The sequence below is a fragment of the Macrotis lagotis genome, chromosome 2 (genome assembly GCF_037893015.1).
Source record: "Macrotis lagotis isolate mMagLag1 chromosome 2, bilby.v1.9.chrom.fasta, whole genome shotgun sequence".
Lineage (NCBI taxonomy): Eukaryota > Metazoa > Chordata > Mammalia > Peramelemorphia > Peramelidae > Macrotis > Macrotis lagotis.
The window spans coordinates 127285196-127306704 of record NC_133659.1 but is presented as its reverse complement, the minus strand read 5'-3'; the positions used below and the strand labels follow the sequence as shown (position 1 = coordinate 127306704).

General features: G+C 33.1%; 1 protein-coding gene across 21 annotated transcripts in view; it reads right to left on the bottom strand.

Moving 5' to 3' along the window:
• DISP1 (dispatched RND transporter family member 1) overlaps window positions 1-21509 on the bottom strand; it is a 242376-nt gene that overhangs the window by 153294 nt on the left and 67573 nt on the right. For 5 of the 21 annotated variants that reach the window (XM_074222743.1, XM_074222742.1, XM_074222741.1 and 2 more), the window contains exon 1: window positions 1241-18723. The exons of 7 other annotated variants lie outside the window; for them this stretch is intronic. Coding sequence is in view for 3 of the 14 variants with exons in the window: in XM_074222737.1 (XP_074078838.1) it covers window positions 1137-1139 (3 nt within the window). In the remaining 11 variants the exon portion in view is untranslated. Of the gene's footprint in view, window positions 1-1136; window positions 18724-21509 lie in introns of those variants that run through there. 9 more of the 21 variants (XM_074222748.1, XM_074222752.1, XM_074222751.1 and 6 more) reach the window with 3 other exon arrangements.

Below are 21509 nucleotides of genomic sequence, written 5' to 3'. Positions count from 1 at the left end.
ATTCAGTGTCATACCAAATTACCAAGTATTATTTTATAGAGCTAAAAACAATAACAAAATTTATCTAAAAGATCTAAAAGTCAAGAATATCAAGAAATCAATAAAAAAAATATGAAAAAAGGCAGCCAAGCAATACTAGATTTCAAATCATAGTAACCATAGAAATAATCTGGTACTGGCTAAGAAATAGAGGAGTGGATCAGTGGAACAGATTAAGTGCATAGTACTTAGATGACCAAAGTAATTTAGTACTTGATTAAGGAACAAGAATTTGCCATTTGATCAAAAACAGCTGAGAAAACTGAAAAGCAGTTTGGCAAAAATTTGGCATAGAGCAACATCTCACACAATATACCAAAGTCAAAATGAGTACATGATTTAGACATAAAAGGTGATAGCATAAGTAAATTAAGGGAGCATGGGGAAATTTACTCATGAGTTTTATGCATAAGGTAAAATTGTTATGAATAAACAAAAAAGAGGATCATAGTTATAAAAATAAATTATTAAAATTTTGCACAAACAAAACCAATGTAGCCAAGATTAAAAGGAAAGTAGGAAATTGGGAGATAATGGAATTTACAGCAAGTTTTTTATGATAGAGTCCTCACTTTTCAAATCTATAGGGAACTGAGAAAATTATAAAAGTCATTCCTCATTTGATAAATGATAAAAGGATGAATAGTAATTTTCATAAGGAAAAATAAAAGCTATCTATTATTCTATGAAAAACATGTCTAAATCATTAATAATTAGAGAAACGTAACAACTCTGAGGTACCACCTCACATCTATCAGATTGGTTAACATGATAGAAAAGGAAAATTATAAATGCTAGGGGGCATATGGGAAAATAAGAACTCTAATGTACTACTGGTAGAATTGTGATCTAGTTGAATCATTCTAAAGAACCATTTGGAATTCTGCCCAAAGTACTAAAAAATTATTCATACCCTTAGCCCAGAAAAATCACAACTAAGTCTGTATTCCAAAGAGATCAAAGGAAAAGAACCATATGTACAAAACTATTTTAAAAGATCTTTTTCTTGCAAAGAATTGGAAATTGGGAAGATGTCTGTCAATTAGGGAATGGCTGAACAAATTCTGACATATTACTGTGATGGAATAGTATTGTACCATAAGAAATGGTGAGGGCGGCTAGGTGGCGTAGTGGATAAAGCACTGGTCCTGGAGTCAGGAGTACCTGGGTTCAAATCCGGTCTCAGACACTTAATAATTACCTAGCTGTGTGGCCTTGAGCAAGCCACTTAACCTCGTTTGCCTTCAAAAAACCTAAGGAAAAAAAAAAGAAAAGAAATGATGAGCAGGATGGGTTCAGAAAAACCTGAGAAAACTTACATGAACTGATACAATCTGAAGTGAGTAGAACCAGGAAAATATTATTCATAATAAAAGCATATGGTCCAGAATTGAACAGAATATTGTTCAACTGTAAAACTGTCTCTCATTCAATATTTACATTAAACATCTCTGAATATATATAGTGAGTACAAAAAAGGAGAGCAATTTATAAGACAAACAACCTTGAAAGACTTTAAGAACCCTGATCAGAACAAAGGATCTATGATGAAACATGCTATTCATCTCTTCTCAGAGATATGAATTTAGGGTGGAGATTGAAATTTATTTTTTATATAATCAATGCAAAAATTAGTTTGTTTTATAAATATTTGTTATAAGAGTTTTATTTTTTTATATTTTATGAAGAGACAAAACTATAAATTTTTATCTTGTTCATTATAAAATTAATTTATTAAATTTTCAAGAAAAACAAATGTCTAATATAGAAAAGGCCATATTTAATAGTAGGTCTCAATATTTTGCTCCTCTCTTCTAATATATTTAATGACCCCTAAGCTGTAACATTTTCTAGTACTCATGCATTTTGCAACACTAAAACTGTAGACTGAAGAACTTTCTTCTAAGAATTGTGAACAATTTAATAATTAACTTACCACATACAAGATCATAAGCTACCAATTTTTGTCATTTACCATACAAAACTTTCTTCCCTAGCTCCCAGATAAATTTGTGCTTTCTTTTGACATACAACTCTCTAATTTCCAGTTAAAGTCATGATAAATTATAGTAGGTTAAAACGTTAATGACCAGATTTCTACATCATTCAAAAATACTTTAACAGTCTCCCTATAGGAACAACCATCTAAAATTCAGTTGTATTCAACCTGAATCTCCAACCTAATGTCAGATACAAGATGAGAGTATTCTATTTTGTATCTGTTACATATATTTGGGAGTGAGAGATAAAGAAGTAACAGGAAAGATAATTCATAGAAAAAACCAATTAGACCTTAAAGTGATTGTAAAGTTTTACATCAGATGCTCAATCTTGTGCAAGCTTTGGTAACAATTCAGAAAGAATAACTTTGGTAACTATTTGGTTATTTTTAATCTGAGTCTTAGTTTTATACCTAATATAAGAATAAATAAATGCCTGTAGGGGGGAAAGGAGTTTATTGACTCTTGAATATTAAAATAAAAGCATAAATAAAATGGCAGAAAACCACTAAATAAATTAAAAATCTTGAAGATATTTCAGTCCACATGTGTGTCTGGTTTACATATACAAGGACATTTTAACTGATTTCTTCGTGCAGTTATTTTTTTTCTAGTTTTAAGATTGTGTGTGGAGAACAGCTGTGTTCATGGTTACATTAACCGTGGATAAGAAAATGCTGGTAAATTTTATTTTGAGAAAAATTTCCTTTGATCAGTTTCCATGGTAAAAAGTTTCTAACACCTGAGGCATCACATTAACATTAGATAGTTACAAAGGTATCACATGTAACTATTTGGAATCTTATATGCTTTTATGATTTATGAAAAGTCATATAAATTCCAGGAGGCTATTCAGATCCACACCCCTAAGCAAAACCCTAAGCAAAAACTTTAAATGCATTGAAAATAATTGATGTTTTGGCAAAAAAAGAAATGTAAGATGGATATTAATTAAATCAAGGGCATTATGAAGATTTATTAGCTTGTCTTAAGTTTGGAACCAAATTTAATCTTTCTTTGGCAAAAATATCAATGTTTATGACCTTATTGCTAAATAGGATATTTTCTAAAGTCAAATAGGGATGCAAGGTGCTTACATCTCTGAAGTACTATAAATCAAGAATCTGGTCACTGTAACTTTGAGGGTGGAGAGAAGGGATTATAAATCACCTATACAGGCACAGTTCATGATAACTATATTCAAGAATCTGCCCACTGTAATTCATTGCTCTGGAGTTACACCATAATGGAATTGGTCAACAGTCAGATCTTTGAACACATTGTTATAGTGGAAACTATTTTAACTAACTTTATCCTTTACTGAGTTCACCCAAATTACAAGTCAGTTAGAATAATAAGGGGGGGGGGTGGCTTCTAAGAGACTCTGTGATTTAACTCCCAAAGTGCTTCATCTCATGGGATTTTGAGATGAAGTAAAATGTAACAAATATGGTCTTTGTAGTCACAAACAGAAAGTTTGATTCAATATTTCCCTATAGTTGTTGAAGATGAAGAAACAAGAAAATGGAAACACAGGGATTCCTTGCATAGCATTTGTCTTGAAGAAGGTTAAAAGCTTGAAGATGACTATCCTTAGGTGGCAGTAAAAGGTGATTTTATTTAGATAAATATATTAGAGCAGAGTCAATTCACACCTTATATCCTAATTTCTTCTAATATTCTTTGCCTTTGTGGAGATTATAGACTAGTGGTGGAAATGAATTGTAGACACAAATAAATATATGGTACCATTCAAAGAGGAAACATGTAAAAATCCATACTTGGTTCAGAGAAAAGAAAATCGATTAAGCTGAGGAAATGATCCCTCAACCCTAATAAAATTAAATTCTATAATGGGAGGAAACACCAAATAAAATGGAATGGTGGACAGGAGTGTAGGGGACTGAAGTCTGTAAAGTTACGGGTATGGTGAATTGAACAACAGGGTAGCTGAAGAAAGGATAGTCCCTTTCCAGAAGCAATAGTAACAGTATTTATTTAATTTCTGTGCTTGAAGCAAGCGATGAAAAGAAGGAAAGGGGAGCCTTTGTGCCAAGTCTAATGGCAAGATAGCTAGAGTGGGCAATTGAATGGGATGTGGAGCATGAACAGGTCAGGGGCCAACTAGACAGGAAGGACTACATAAATTTCTACTCACTTTCTTACCAATCATTACCCTAGGGTAATTCCAAAGCTGAATAAATTAACTTCACCAAGGATAGAGACCCATTCTGGAGGTCTGGGTTCAGAGGGTACTATTCCAGGTGAGAAGGAGAAGGGCTGTGAAAGAGCTGACAGAAATACGGTCAGCACAGATGCTAGATGAGAGGTGAAGTATGCTGTTGAGGAAAGTGAGTAGGTCACAAGAATTTACACTGACTGCATCATTAATGAGGAAAGCTAATTTCCACAGCAGAAATTCAAAAGGTAAATTGATTCACTTCTCCAGAGACTGGGAGCATGTTTTCAGGAGGTCTGGTCTAGTGGATACTGTAACAGGTAGGAAGAGTCATTACAGCAAGGCTGATGGCAAATGGCAAATGGAAAGAATTCAAGAATTCTGGTGGTCTGAGTTAGACTGGACTCAGATCAATTCCCTGGAAGTTTAGGTCCAATAGTAGAACAAAATTAGATACTTCTAGTTCATTCAACAGTTAAGAAAATGAGATTTACTTAGCAGGAACAGAAGTAACTAATTCCTAAGTAATTTGAGCTACATAAAAACAATTGCCATAATAAGGAGGCAAAAAAGAGTATAGAAACCACCCTAGCCAGCAATCATTCAATCTCATTGCCAAGCAGAAACACATGGTAGCAAAGGGCAACAATGATTTTAAAATATTAAGCTCATTTTAAAATTTTTAATGGGGGAAAATGGTAGAAAATTAAATAACCTCATAAAATTTCCAAAAGGAATATAAAACAAGTTTACAAAAGTTATGACAAGAGACTACTAAGCAAAATTATCTGAGGTACTCAAAAGATAAGACTGCAAAGAGGGAAATAAATGGGTAACAAACAGAAAATATTTGTGAAGATCAATACAGCAAACTATTTTCTCCATCGATGATAGCAGAGTCACTACTAATATCATAGACCTAAATATGGTATATGGGGAAATAGAAATAAAACAGGAAAAAAAACAGACTAGACTATGTGCACACAGAGATTTTGTATTGGAAGTGACACAATTTTAAAGGCATTGAAAAATAAACTAGTAAGTTATCTGAAAGAATTTAAGATACCTATTAGATTTAGAAGAAAATCTCTGAACATGTTCCAAAAAAAAGTAACAGAGATGGTCAAAAGGCAACTCATAAGTTTGCTTTTCTAGTTTAAAAAAAAATCCTAACTCCAGATCCAAGCAAATTAGACCAGTTTTTCCTTAAAATAAGATACAAGAACCATCCTTGAGACTAGATGGACTAAGGGGACTAAATATAGCATCTCTAGTCACTTGAGAACAAAAGAGGTATGAAGATTCAAGGCATTTTCTCTGATTCTTAGGTAGCAAACAAACACAAAAAAACCAATGGGCAGCTAAAAAGAACTCAAGCTGTCCTTAACACATATCCTTTTCTTGCTATGACTAAGTAAATCTTTTGTTGCTAACTTTTAAGTCTCTTATTTTATTCTAATATCAAAGATAAACTCCCAGGGGACTGGCCAAATACATAATATACTTCTACAATTTTTAATGAGACTACTCTGCACATACACAGAAGGAATCCTTTATGACAGTATCAGCCAAAAAGATAGGTTTTTGCAAGTGTTATTCTATAGCAGGTCTTATCTTTATAGTCATGCAATTGACTGAAATGTGTAGTGAACAGAAAACCACACTTATGCTTACTATTTATTAGCTATAAGAAAATCATCTGACTAGAACAAAATGCCACCTTAATAGCTTTTCCTCTTATTGAGGAAAATGTTTAACAAGCACATGCCAAAAATCATATCATTCCTTGATATGTTTATCAAAGATTTTTTTCTATTTAACAAAGACTGTTAATCTGATTATTAGAATCCATTAAAGACATTAAAAAAGATATATCTTCACTGAAGATACCCATTTCTGTCATGGAAATCTAATACAGAGTCCAGAGGAAAAAGATTCTGATACAGTCCTCCAGATGTTTCTGTTTGCAGATGAGATTGTACAGATTATATCATGTATTAGTTATAGGAAAACTTCAAAAATGAGATATATAATCTTTCAAAGAATTTACCCTTAACTTCCAAGAAAAAAAATCAAGTAGCTGGGGAGAAGGGGGGATGGGGAATGTTAATTCAGACTAGGACGAGCTAAACTCATCAACTTGACCCATCCACACATGTTTCTTGAACACTATGAATGGACTAGGGAACTGGGCTCAGAACTGAGTAAAAGAACAAGCTAGCCTGACAAACCTTTAGGAAATTGCACAGTGCTTCTAATGACCAGTAGCTTTTCTCTGAAACAAAAAGCCATGTTTTAGATAATAATGATGATGATGATGATGATGATAATAATAATAATAATATACAAAATTAAAATCACTCTACAATTATCTTTTTATCTTCACAACTACCCTGAGAGGTAGGTGTAATTATTATCCTCATTTTTCAGATGGTGGAATTGAGGCAGTTAAAGGTTAAGGGTCACACAACTAGTGGAGTTACCCGATTCCAGATCCAGAGCTCTATCCACTTTGACACCAAGCTGATTCAATAACAATAATAAACAATGTTTTATGGCTACAAGTCATGGAATTAGTCTCCAGAAGACAGTGGTATGATTAGGCTGCAGCACTGTTACAAGCCAAGGACTGTGCAAAAGAAGGTTGGCTTCAGAAAGAAACATAATCAGTCCGGTAACAAGAATAAGGGATAGTCTATAGACAGCTCAAATGTCCTATTGGCAACCACACCAAGTTAAGTAAACCAGAAGACCCCTAGCATTTTGGGTAGATCCACATGGAGGATTTCTGGGAAGTCATGGATAAGAGAAGCACAGGATGACTATTCATGAATAGATTCCAATCTGCATTGTAGAAGAGAATACTCACATCAGTGAGACCCCAGATTAACAAAATCTGGAAGAATATTACAGAGCACTGCAAAAACATCAGAATAATTGAGGAGAGGGTTAAAGTGAAAGATAAAAATGGAAGCAATAATTTGTAAAGATTAAAACAGTTTATTAATCTTGGTTCTTGGAACCCACTTTTGTTGTTGTTCACCTCTTCATGACCTTATTTGGGGTTTTCTTGGCAAGGATACTAGAATGTTTTGCTATTTCTTTCTCCAGCTCATTTTACAAATGAGGAAAGTGAGGCAAACAAGGACAAAGCAAGTGTTTGAAGTTAGCTTTGAACTCAAGATGAGTCTTCCTGACTTCAGGTCCAGCACTCTATCTACCATACTATCTAGCTTGCCCCTTGTGTTCATCAAAGGTATGCTTAATATTCAGTGTGATAAACTTGTGGTTTTATGTCAAAGAATTACAGAACATATTTTAAAATTATGTAAACTGCCATTTCATGAAAAATAAGTGAATACAGCATAATGAGGGCATATTCTATATTGTTTTTAGTAGAAGTACTGTATAGGTCAATTCAATTATAGTTTTCTATGCTCTAATTTACACACACACACACACACACACACACACCCATTTGTACATAAGAAAAGGGGTTCTAATATATCAATCTATATCCTAGGTCCATTCTATAAATAAAGGAAGGATGTCAGAAGAATGATTGGTAGGGGAAGGGGTACAGAAAGGAAATGAGAGGAAATAGATCAGCCAAGAGACCAACAGCTGGAGAGGAGAGAGCTTAGCTGGCTATAAGAGTTCCCACGATCTTTGCTTGCCTCTTCCCACTCTCTTCCTTTATTTACAAAGGGATAGAGAGAAGGCAGAGGTTGACATATGCCTACTGAGGTAAATGCTAGACCTTGATGACCTTGTGATGGCCTGGTGTTTGCCTTGATGACTTTTGCTAGCTTTCTACTTCTATGATTAGTTGGGGTTCCTCAACGAGGTGCTACATTAATAACAGATTACAATGAGGTAGTTTGGACTAAAGAATGCAAGAGAATACAGTATAAAGATGTGACTAAAATAGTAACACATTCCTGCAACTCATCAGGAATATCTATCTGTAATTGTGCTAAAGAATTTAGCTAGAAAAAGGGGTATAGCAAGGTTTAATTAATGCTAGGGACAATTTCTTTTTTTACATTTAGTACTAAATTTTTTTTAATGCTTTGAAGACCAAAAAAAGGGAATTATAAAGTAAATGCAAAGCCAGTTACTAAATAAGGACACAATAACTAAGAAAGTATATCTTAGTAAGCAAGTATTCCTGACTTTTGGCTAAACATCTGTACAAATTGTTAATACTAAGTATATTGGGCAAATTTCCTCAATCTTAAGAAAAATGTTCTTTAAGAAAAATTTCTATTTGCTTTCACTAAAATGGAAAATCTTCTGAATTAATGTTTTCAGTAGGTTTCTACTAATCAATTTTGGAAGAGTCTATTCTATTGGTTCTCTCTTACAAAATTAAAAAAAAACCAAAAAGTAACATTCTACAGTATTTGAGAAGCTACATGTGAAGAAAACTTTCTCAAATGCAAAAGGTGATAAATTTTGAGCTTTTTGTTAAGATATTAACTTCAATAAATCTAAACCAACGCCCTCTACCTTTTTCTAGTCTCCCTTGTCTAATAATATGACTCATGACAAACAGTTAAATGAATTCTCTACTAGAAGTCACACTGTATATGTTCTATTTATTATATTTTCACTGAGGGAAGAGGAATAGAAAAACTCTATTTTAAAGAGGTTTCAAGAAGTTAAATAAAGAATACAACCAGGAGAGTTATTAGTTTAATTACATCAGAAAAAATTAAAAATACATTTTTGAGGGTTTTTGAAATTATACTTCAAGAAGTATTGTTTCTAATAGCTATACTAAATTATAACATTTATAACCTTTGGGGTCAAAGGTGAATGAAATCCTACTGATTTTCCCCAGGTTATTCATATATCAAGTTAATAAGATGATTTGGAAGTCCATTTATGGTAATCAGAAATTTCTAACCGTTACCTTCCAAAATTCCTTTTCAACATACTTAATGATCAGCAGCAGTCAAGTGGAAATCCTTTCTTTCAGAACAGCAGGATATGGTAGAGGGAAAAAACTTGGATGAAGCACAAATTTATATGGCAGGCAAATTACTAAAGTTTAAGTATTTAGAAATACTGAAAATTTTTTCACTTTTGTTTGATTTAAAGAAAATCAAAGAAACTTTTATTTTTTAATACTCCTTGTAATATTCTTCCTCTCAATCTATTCAAATAGTGATAACTGCTTTATCCCTTTAATAAATCTGTACCTCTTAATTAAAAAATAACTCATGGGAAAATATGCAGATTTGCTCAATGACTAACTACATGGGAATGGAGCTAATTTTCCAATCATACTAGAAATTTACTGCATGAAATATTGTTTAAAATAAGTAACCACCTAAAGTTGAGGAACACATTTTGGCTATTATAATCATGTTGTTAATATAAGGATTATTAAGCATTTTTCTATGTCACTTTGGTGACTCTAAGTGCCAAGTAAATAATTGTTCTTTAAAATGGCATAGGAAAGATAGCATGTGATGACTAAAAATAGTGAAGGAAGAATTATTTTAACACAAGCTCACACATGCTGCTTTTGATGTCTTGATACAGCAGAAGGTGATGATGGTGAAGGTAAAGAAGTGGCACAGATATAGAGTGACAGGGAAAAAGCAGATCCTACAGTCATAAACATACACTAATTATTTCTAACCATTTTAAAAAAGGAATAAAAGGAAATCTCACTCCATGAGCCAATCAGAAAAATAGCCTTTTCAAAGGCTGATCAAATTGGTGAAAGCACTTACCACAAAAAAAAAAAAAAAAAAAGTTACCTGCTATTAAAAATAGACTAGTTAGGGGTTTGGGAGTGGAAAGAAAAAGGCAGCAAAATAGAGAAATGAAAAGAAAGAATAAATATCACTTTTAGAATTACTTTTTAATATAATTGCTTAAAAGGGAAAAAAAGGGCTAAAACAGTTAAGAATTTAGTAATTAATATCCTAAGAAAAGTCCACTAAAAGGTCTTTGGGTATAAGAGGCTAATTGTTTTGACGAATAATAAATGTTGGGTTAAATCTTTGTTTCTTCTACATGTAACCAAAAAAAATAAAAGCTTTAACCTAGGAATTAATATGAGACTAAACTGGTAATCCATCTAACTCAACAGTCTCTGACAGTGATATCAAGGGGTACTGGACAATTGTCCCCTGATAACATTCAAAGATTAGGGAAAGACCCTGAAAATAACCCCAATTTTCTATAATAATCTATGGTAATAACAATAATAACAATAATAATAATAATAATAATAATAATAAATAACATTTATATAATGCTTTGATGTTTGCAAAATGTTAAATGAATACTATTTAACCCTGTGAAGTTATTATTATTATTATCCCATTTTACAGAGAAGACTGTTTGAGATTACATGACTTGCTCCAGTCACCTACTAGTCCTCCTGATTTCAAATTCAGTGCTCTATCCACCACCCCATTTGGCTACCTCAATATGACTGTCAACAAGCTCTCCAAATAACTCTAATAAGAGGATCTGGGTTCAGTTTCTAGATCTGCTATCTGTGAGCATCGAGAAAATCACTTCACCTCAATTGCCTTGATTTCCACATTTTTAAAATGCAAGGGTTGGAGTTGATGATTGCTATAATCCTTCATTTGGCTCAAGACAAAGCTCAGTTGTATCCAGTCAAAAAGGCCCATTGCCTAGAGTTTCTGGAATTTCAGACATATTATCATTTGCCTCTCGGGGGAAAAAAGCAAACACTGCTTTTAAGTTCAGAAAAAGAAAATTAAAAGCAGTAAGCAGCCATACCTGGATCTGTAATGAATGACAGCAACACAGCCTGTAACTATTTAGTCTCATCTGAGCCGGAAGGAATCTCAGTGAAGGAATTTTTGGCTGGTCTCTGCCATTTGAAAATTAAACACTGACCCAATGAAAGTGTAATGTATCTATGTAGATCATGGTAATGTAGAGGCTTCTTTGGTCAAATGTTTAAATGAGATTCAATAAAAGCTGGCAAGTAGGAATAAAATTTTCAATCACTTAAACAGTATCAAAAATAAGTGACAGTGACTGAGCTAAAAATACTCTCAACCCCAAAGTTAAAATACACTTTTAAACTGAAGATCCTTTTCCCTCAATAGTCATTTTTTCAAAATATTAGAAGTTTTGTTGGAAGCAACCACATTCCTTTTTTGAAACTAAAAAATGATCAACTTGCCTCAGTCACGTATAAGGAGAAAAATTTCATTCTTATTGGATAGTAAATGTTCATTCTAGTCATTAATGCTATATAGTTTTCACCCAATATATTAGGAAATAGTATTTTCATTCCATCACTCAAAAGTTATCAAAAAATATTCTTCAAGAGTGAAGTAATGCTGGGGCAGCCAGGTGGTACAGTGGATAGAGTACCTGCCCTAGAGTCAGAAGTACCTGAGTTCAAATCTAACCTCAGACACTTAATAATTACCTAGCTGTGTGGTCTTGGGCAAGCCACTTAACCCCATTGCCTTACAAAAAAAAAAAAACCTAAAGAAATAAAATATTTTTTTTTAAAACAGAAATGTTAGTCTCTCTTTAAATTTTGTTAATATTAAGGCATCTAAGTACTAACTATAAAAACTGAAAACTCTTAACATAATCAGATGTAGAGTCCTATAAAAAGGTACTTTGATGCTGATTACTCTGTTTCATAGCCATTATTTCAAGATATTTCAAAAAAATAAGACTCTTTACTGGATAAATTAATGTTTTCTAAATCAAATTCAGCTTGATCTTCATTGGCTATTGAAGTATACCATATTCTTTTCCAAATGCCTGCTTTAGAATACTTTAAAGACACTACAGTATATCTTCCCATTGAATCAGAGATCTATGAACATAATTTAAGCATTACTGAGTGCCATATGTACAAGCAAGAAAACTAGGGGAAAAAATCTAAAAGAATTACTGCAATCTCTCCAAACCCCCAAATGATGGCAAATTATTTGTATATTTATGTGTAATATGTATATATACATGTATACACGTACATATATGCATTTATCTCATATATATAAACATACATGCATATAAACAAATGTACTAAAAATACTAACCTAGAGTTAATAAAAAGTAAGTCCCACTGTAAATATGCCAAAAGAAGCAGATATGTCAGCCTCTACTAATGTGCTACCCATTCCAGACCTCCCAATATTGTCTCAAAATCACTACTGCCTTCTTCAACTAATTCCAAGATCAGAGGACACTATGAGCTGTGGTGCATCTAAACCACTTTTTTCCTTGTGGTGGAATCTATCTAAATGATGATGGGTTAATGGCAAGTTAATGAATCTTTTATCAATTCATTGCTGACTGATTAATGCAATTTTAAAAAATAACTGAAGAATTTTGTGTGATTAAGGAATTAAGCACATAACTACAAGCTAAAGAGCAAGCTAAAAATCTACTTTGATTCTATCAAAGGAAGCAGAAATCAATATCCGAGCATTCATATCTCAGTCAGTGAAAATGGTATTTGTGTGAAACACTAAGTTGCTGGGAAACAAATGGTGACTCAAAACTATCCTCAAGTACTGATGAATGACTCAACTATAAAAGAAAAAATATCACTGCCAAGAATCAGAATCTGAGCAGGCCTTTTATACCAAACCTGAGATCAGGAACAGGTTACTAGCAGATAGATCAAGAAGAGAGCAAGGAAATAAAAACTTTACAGGATGAAAAGAGAAAACAGAATAACATTCAAAGGAACCGTGAGCAAAATCTATTTAATCCTTGTATGAAAAGGATACAATGAAATGAGGTCCTTTGAAAAAGTTAACAAATTTTTAAAAGTAACAGTATTTGAGGGGTGATATTGAAGACAATACTGGTATCAGAAACATGTGCAAAACACCTATGACTACTTTTTTTCTTTGCTTTTTGCAAGGCATTGGGGTTAAGTCGCTTGCCCAAGGTCACACAACTAAGTAATTATTAAGTGTCTGAGGCCGGATTTGAGTTTAGGTCTTCCCTTGGCGCTCTATTCACTGTGTCACCAAGCTGCACCCTATTTTTCAATTAAACTGCACACTATGCTTGAACTAAGGTATATAAACATATAAATGATAAGATCATTTTGCAAATCTATGTCCTTCATTGTTTCCAAATTAGAATTATTCTTTCTAATCACATTAATCTCATTTCCATTAACATTAAAGAACTCTCTCAGCACTCAATTAAAATAACACATTTTCCCCTACTTCCCTCTTGCCCAAACAAGAGAAACTAATAATAGAGAGGATGGAGGAAGGAGGAGAGGTCAGGGAAAAGTGGCTACAAGAAGTCTCAATAGGGGTAGCCAAGAGGGACATCATTACTATTCTTCTAGATAAGTTTTCTCTAAGTCTTTACTATTTCTCCCAAGCAACTGAGTAGCATCTCTATTTTTCTCCTTCATATTGAGAGTTTCTCAGAGGTATTATAGTTGTCCTTTCCACAATATGGGGGTTAAAGATGTACCCCCCCAATCTGGAAAACTCTTGTAAAATTTTGGCCCTCCCTTCATATCAGAGAAGTCTGAATTATTATTGGACTGCAGGAATTATTATTAGGATCAAATATGTTGATATTATATTAAATGTATATTTTATGGATTTCTGAGTTTCTAAATTTTTTCTGTATTATCTGAGGTTTCTCCAAAACTCTCAAAAAATTCTAACTTAATTTCTTACACATTTATTAAAACCACAATAAGAAAAGTCATGATATGGAGGGGATAACTATATTTATAAAGTTCATTAATTTATGGCTCAGAAGGCTACAGAGTGAAGGTGAAGAATGGATCTCTCCTGAGTTTGAGTAGTAAGTGTTAAAAATTCAGCAAGTATTTCTTGAATGGTCATGATGTATCAGACACTGTGCTAGATACCACAGAGAATACCAAAATAAATGTCACAAGAACATGACCTGTTTATAATTTAGTAGAAGAGAGAAATTCGTATGTGAAAATATAGCAAAGCAGAATGAAAAATATAAAACAAAGTTCTGGAAAACGTTCTAAGGAACCTTTTTGCTAAGGAAAGAAAGATCACTTTTGGCTAAGAGAATCAAGGAAGGATTCATGAAGATAGTATATGAGCCAAAAGGTTGAGGAGAATTTCAATCAATCGACCAAAAAGGCAACACGCACACACACACAAACACATACACACACACACACACACACACACACACGCACATGCACATACATACATGCACTCAAGCATGCATACCAACTATGTGCAAAGGCGAATCAGGACATTTCAGGCAAAGGAATGAGATAGATAGTCACAAGGGCACAGAAAAAGGTGAGAAATCATGAACAAGCAAAAGCAGATTTGACTAGAGTGTAGGGAATATGAATTGTATGAGGCAAGAGTTGGAAAGTTAGTCAGTTTGTGGAGAACCATGAATGCTAAGCTTAGGAAATTGGACTTGAAACAGGAGATGATGAAGAATCAATAAAAGTGTGATAACAGGAATGATGTGATCAGAGGTATGCATTAGGAAGACTACTCTGGCAATAATATATAAAATAAGGAAGAGCAAAGACAAATTGGGGACAGAGAAACCATTTGCAAGTTCCCTAGGCTCCTACATATCTATACCACTTATCCAAATAAAAGCTGTTCCAAATTCTTAAAATTATTTCATAACACACATATAATATATACATAAGCATGCATGTATGCCTTTACATACATAAAATTATTTCATAACACATATATAAGCATGCATGTATGCCTTTACATACATACATGTATTATGCATGCACAGTTATTTTAAAATGGGAGAGTTGAGAACAGGGAGAAACTGTCCCAGCAAGGGGGACTGACAGGTTAGGTCCTTAGACCTGCAATGATTGTAGCAAAGAAGAAATAATACTATTAAATTATTTATATTTTAGCTTTAAAAAAAGACAAAATGGTCCCATCTGTGTTTAAATGGAAGAGGCTAAAAGTTTGCTTTTTTTCTTCTTCAAGTTCATTAATAAGTTATACTTAGTGCAACCTTCAAATAATTTTCTACCAATGAGGAAAGTCTTATGCAAATGACTTGAAGTCCATGTTAGATCAGATTTAGATTTAGGAGCAAGGAGGTAGGGAGTAGGAACCATGCCATAGTAAAGCAATGTGGTACTTCCAAAAGCAAAAGCATTTTCAGCTAACAAAAGAAGGCCACCTTGAGGACTTTTGATTCTGCAATTCTGAATATAGCTACAAAAAGCAAACTGAAAAATCTCTTTTAAAGACCTAAATATAAATAGTGGGTCTGGGGTGTGTATGTGTATGTGTGTTTGTATGTATATGAAGCATCATTATAAATACTTCAGGATAATCCAATAGTCAATAACATCAGTAGTCATTTTTAAAATTAATCTAATCTCATCTCTTGCCTAAAAGATAAAGGCCCCTTAAGTATAAGTACATATTTGAGGTCAAAGTTAGATCAATGAATTTAAAGGATAATATCTATTTCCAAAGGAATTCCTCTTTCCCTAGGTTTTTAATAAAATAGGATAGAAGAATGAACTATATTTTAATATCTTCTTTTCTTCTATAAGTTCTCAATTTTACAGACTGTCATGTTGAATCATCTGGGTAAATAGGTTACAGAGTAACTTTGGATCTTTGACCAACTAGGGTAAAACAGATTTAGTCCCTGGGGATGGAAAAGAATGAAAGAAATTGTGAATAAGTTGTTTTATGGATAAGAGAGAAAACAAAGGAGGAGGAGAAAATTATCGTCTTAATTACCTGAGATAAACTGTGGTAATGAAAAAATTTATCTGAAACAAAAAATCAGATTACATGGTCTGACAAAGGAAGGCACAATTTTTTCCTCTTGAAATTACATCTCAGAAATCACAGAATTTAAGATATTCAAGAAAATTATGAAGACATAATAATACTCAAAATCATTCTCAAATAGACAAATGGTTAAAGAATCTTTACAGTTTTCAAAAGAATGCAAACAATCAAAAACCATACAAAATAATTACCAAATCTCTACTAGGAAAAATGAAAGTTGAAATAACTCTGCTATATCACCTCACATCAAGCATTGGCAAACATGACCAAGAAATAAAATCAATCATATTTGGAAGGAGAAAGACATACAAATGTTAATGGATTAATTCAACCATTCTACAAAATCACTTTAAAACAGACTAGAAAAGTTATTAAAATGCCACCCTTTCATCATGGGAGAAGATGCTTCAGGCAAAGTTCACCCAGCAGATTATTGTAAAGGGATGAAACCAGAAGAACCAGTGCCATAGGGAAAAAGACATAGATTCAAGAGGTATTATAAAGGTAATATTGTCAAGATTTGACAACTAATTGGATAAGGGAGGAGGGGTAAAAAAAGTTCGTTAAAATGTATACAGAATCTTGATAAGTACTTAAAGGAAGAGGACAATAATTTGTGATTTCCCATATGCTGAAATTAACTAGCTGAAATATAAATGGTTATATTTCTGTTCGATGTTAATATTTCATTAAAAAATTTAAGGCAGTTAAACTCATATTAATGCTCAATCATTGTCCTAGAAAAATGTAATAAAACATACTACCTTCTTCTGTGTGTAAAGGTGAAGATGTAAAAGGCTATGTTAATTAATTTACTTTACACTTTCTCACAATACAGAGTTCTGGTGCTGTGAGGGTAGTGGAGTTTATATCAGCAAATTACAGATATAAATTCTGCCACCCCCACAGCAATAGTATAACTGGTGTAACTGGTATAATAGTATAGGCATATCTCAGAGATATTGTGGGTTTAGATGAGATGCCATAACAAAGCAAATATCAAAATAAAGCAAGTCACTGCTTTCCCAATGCATATAAAAGTTATGTTTTCACTCTACTGTAACCTAAATGTGTGCAAAAGTATTATGACTTTTAAAATGCAAATGCCATAATTAAAAAATACTTTTTGCTTAAAAAATGCTAAACATCATCTGACCCTTCAATGAGTCATAATCTTTTTACTTAACTTGATGTTGATGGCTGCTGACTGATCAGAGTAGTGGTTGCTAAAGGCTGAGGGGTGGCTTAAAATAAGACAATGAGGGGCGGCTAGGTGGCGCAGTGGATAAAGCATTAGCCCTGGAGTCAGGAGCACCTGAGTTCAAATTCGGTCTCAAACACTTAATAATTACCTAGCTATGTGGCCTTGGACAAGCCACTTAACCCCATTTGCCTTGCAAAAACCTAAAAAAAAAAATTAAGACAATGAAATTTGCCACATCAAATGACTCTTCCACAAAAGATATCTCTGTAGCATGTGATGCTGTTTGATGCATTTTACCCATGGCATAACTTTCAAAATTGGAGTTAATCTTTCCAAATCCTACCACTACTTTATCAATATTATTCAATATTATTGTGTCTCAGGGAATATGAAGGCCCAAAGGGAGGGGGGGAATAGTTGATCAGCAATTAGAACACATACACCACTTATCAATTAAGTTCTCTATTTTAAATGAATGCATAAAGCTCCAAAACAATTATAACATAACATTAAAGATCACTGATGACAGATCATGATAACAAATATAATAACAATGAAAAAGTCTGAAATATTGTAATAATTACCAAAATGTGACACAGAAACCTAATGTAAGCACATACCACTTGGAAAATGACTCCAAGAGACTTGCTCAACACAGGGTTGCCACAAACCTTCAATCTATAAAATAAAAGGGAACTGCAATATCTGCAAAGAATAATAAAGCTTAACCACAGTAAAATGAGGTTTGCCTTACAAAAGGTGCTGATAGATCTTTTAAAAGTAAACACGATATTCATCTATTCAATTGTCAAAGTATTGTGTAAGAATTTAAATATCAAATGTGTACATAGAAACATAACATATAAGCCAACTAATATTGGCTCTGAACATGCATCTAGGCATTTTCAGTTGAATAGTTTCCAGTCATGTTCCACATTTGTTGCATTGGCTGCCAGCTGTTTCACTTTAGTTACTTTTAACAATAGTGTTTTGTTTAAGCTGCCTTTTCTAACCATGGATAAATTTTTTTTTAGTTACATTGATCTTGAAAGTTTTATGGTATACAGATTTGGTCTATTGCAACCCAGCATGGTTTTGATTTAGGAAGCCTTTTTTTCAATGTCCATGTTCATAAGTAACTGCATCCTTCTCAAATTTCCAGTAATTGGGATTTTTCACATGGTTGTCAAGCAGAAAAGTGTAGAAGAATGTCTGCTTCAAAGCCATGCACTCTTGACATGGTGTTGTTCTATGACTGAATGGCTGAAATCATCATATCACAGGTGTGAACTATATAAAAACCAGATGCTTGGTTAGTTTTCAAATGCATTAACTTGTGTTTCTAAAAATTCAAATTAATTACAAGTATCATGTCATAGAATCTGAAGACTTATGTATATAAATAAGATAAGAAAATAGAACCAAAATGATATTTGATCTGTTAATATAAAATAGATATTACACTGTCATCATGATTATACATATATTACATAAGAGGTTATAAAATGAAACATATATACATATATATACATATATATGTATATATATATGTATATATATATACATATATATATATGTATGTATGTATGTATCCCTTGGAACACTATTGTTCTATTAGAAACCAGGAGGGATGGGAATTCAGGGAAGCCTGGAAGGATTTGCATGAGCTGATGCTTTATTTTTTTTTCCTTAAGGTATTCATCACATTCACCTTAGATCAATGTATACCATGGAATCAATGTAAAGACTAACAGATTGCCTTCTGTGGAGGGGGGGGGATCAAGATTAGGGGGAAAATTGTAAAACTCAAAATCTTTCTAAAATAAAACAAAACAAAACAAAATATATATATATATATATATATATATCCTTAAAGAAAGAAATTATGTTCTTAAGGATATTTTTTAAAAGCAATAGTAACAAAGATATGTTCCCTGAGGGGATGCCCATCAGTTGGGGAATGACTAAATAAATTGTGATATATGAACATGATGGAGTACCAATGTTCTGTAAGAAATCTTGAGTGGTTCAGAAAAGCCTGGAAGACTTGCATGAACTGATGCTGAGTGAAGTGAGCAGAATCAGAAGAACATTGTACACATTAACAGCAACATTGTGTGAGATGATCAACTATGATGGATGCAGCTCCTCTCAGCAGTTCAGTAATCAAGGACAATCCTAAAACAGCTGTGATGGAATTTGCCATCCACATCCAGGAAAAAAAAAAACAAACTGTGGAGTCTGAATACAGAGCAAAGCAAACTATGTACACTTTTTAAAAATTATGTTTTTTCTTTCTTTCTCATGTTTTTCCCCCTTTAATTCTAATTTTTCCTTTCTCAACATGACATATGGAAATAAGTAAAATTTGACTGTATATGTACAACCTGTATCAGATTGCTTACTACCATTGGGAGAGAGAGAGAGAGGAAAAGTAGAGTGGTAGAAAAATGTAGAACTCAAAAACAGAATTAAAAACTATTTTTGCATGTAATAAAATTAAATTAAAGACAAAGATATTCCAAAAAAAAAAAAGTGGTTTCATCTTCTTTATAGCAGATATAACATTAGTTTAAAAGGAAGGGAAAGAAAAGAAAAAAATTAGTAAAACATAGTAAATTAGACAGCAAGGTGATACAATAGGAAGGCTTATCTTCATGAGTTCAAATCTGGCCTCAAACACTTACTAGTTGTGTGGCCCTGGCAAATGACTTAACCCTATTTGCCTCAGCTACTCATCTAAAAAAATGAAGAGGACCAGGAAATAGCAAATTATTGCAGTTATCTTTAAAAACCCCATTGGGGGCAGCTAGGTGGCACAGTGGATAGAGCACTGGCCCTGGAGTCAGGAGGACCTGAGTTCAAATCCAGCCTCAGACACGTAATAATTGCCTAGTTGTGTGACCTTAAGCAAGTCACTTAAACCCATTGCCTTAAATAATAAAAAATTTTAAAAATCAAAAATATTAAAAAATATTTAAAACCCCATAAAAGGGTCATGAAGAGTCAGACATGAATGAAAACAAATAAACAACAATAGTAAATTGGGAGCTAGCTTAAAAACATGAAGTTATTTCCTAAGTTTTATGGGTTTAATTATTTGCCAATTCATCTCTGTGTTGGGGAATGCCTCAAAGAATATGTTTTAATGTCTTTTCTTTTCTTTACCTTTTTAAGATAACAGACATGGAACAGGCCATATAATCTAACTGTGATGATAGATATCAAGTATACAGGCATTTGTTGGGAGCTTTCTCTCTATCCACAGTTAAGATTTCTTGATTTGCCTTTATGATAATTTCATTCTTCAGCATGAAAAGAAATGAACAAGGATTAATTCTACTCAGGATCTAATTCTCACCAAAAGGGAGGAAAATGCCATAGGAGTGAAATGATGGACATTTTTAGGGGGAAGTAACAACTATTTCTTGAGGTTTATGAGAAAGAACAGTGAGTAGAGCAGGCTGACACAGATGCACAGTAGATTTTGGAAGAGCCAATGATGAAGGGTTAGAATAAGCAAGATCACATGAGCTTTAATTTTACAGGGAAAGTCAAGTGGTTTGGAAATTCTTAATACATCAATCATAAGCATTTTCTAAGTCAGGTACTATACTAACTTCAGGGATTAAAAATATGTAAAGTGATTCAGCCCTTGCCCTCAAGGTAACTTACTTTCTCCAGATAACAAAATATACAAAGGGAAGCCATTCTGATGGAGAAGAAAAATTGGAGTTTTCTAAAGAGTAATGGAGAATACTAGAGAATCAGTTAATTTACATTTAAGAAACTTCAAATCAATCAACAAATATTAAGTACCCACTACGTATGTAAAGAACACTCTGCTGGGCATGCAAAAGCAAAAATGAACCCCACCACCAAGGCACTCACATTCAACCATCAGAGACAAGGTCATTTTGGAAGAAAGGACCTGAGGATTTGGAGGTAACAGGAAGTTTTGTGAAGAAGGTGAACTTTGAGCTGAATCTTGACAGTGGATTGACAAGGATTCCTCAAGGAGAAGGGAGGAAGATAGACAGTGATAAAAAGACAAAGAAACAGAAGATGTAGTATCCTATGGGAGAACAGCAAAAAAAAAAAAGGCCAGTTTGGTTGAACATAAACATTTTGGGAAAGAGAACAAAATATAATGAGATGAGGAAGACAGATTGTATAAGGTTTCAAAAACCAAAGAGAGTATATATGTAATTCCAAAGATAATGAGAAGCAGCAAGAGGTATTAAGTACAGAGCTAGGAGACAGAAAAAGAAGAGTTAATGTTCCAA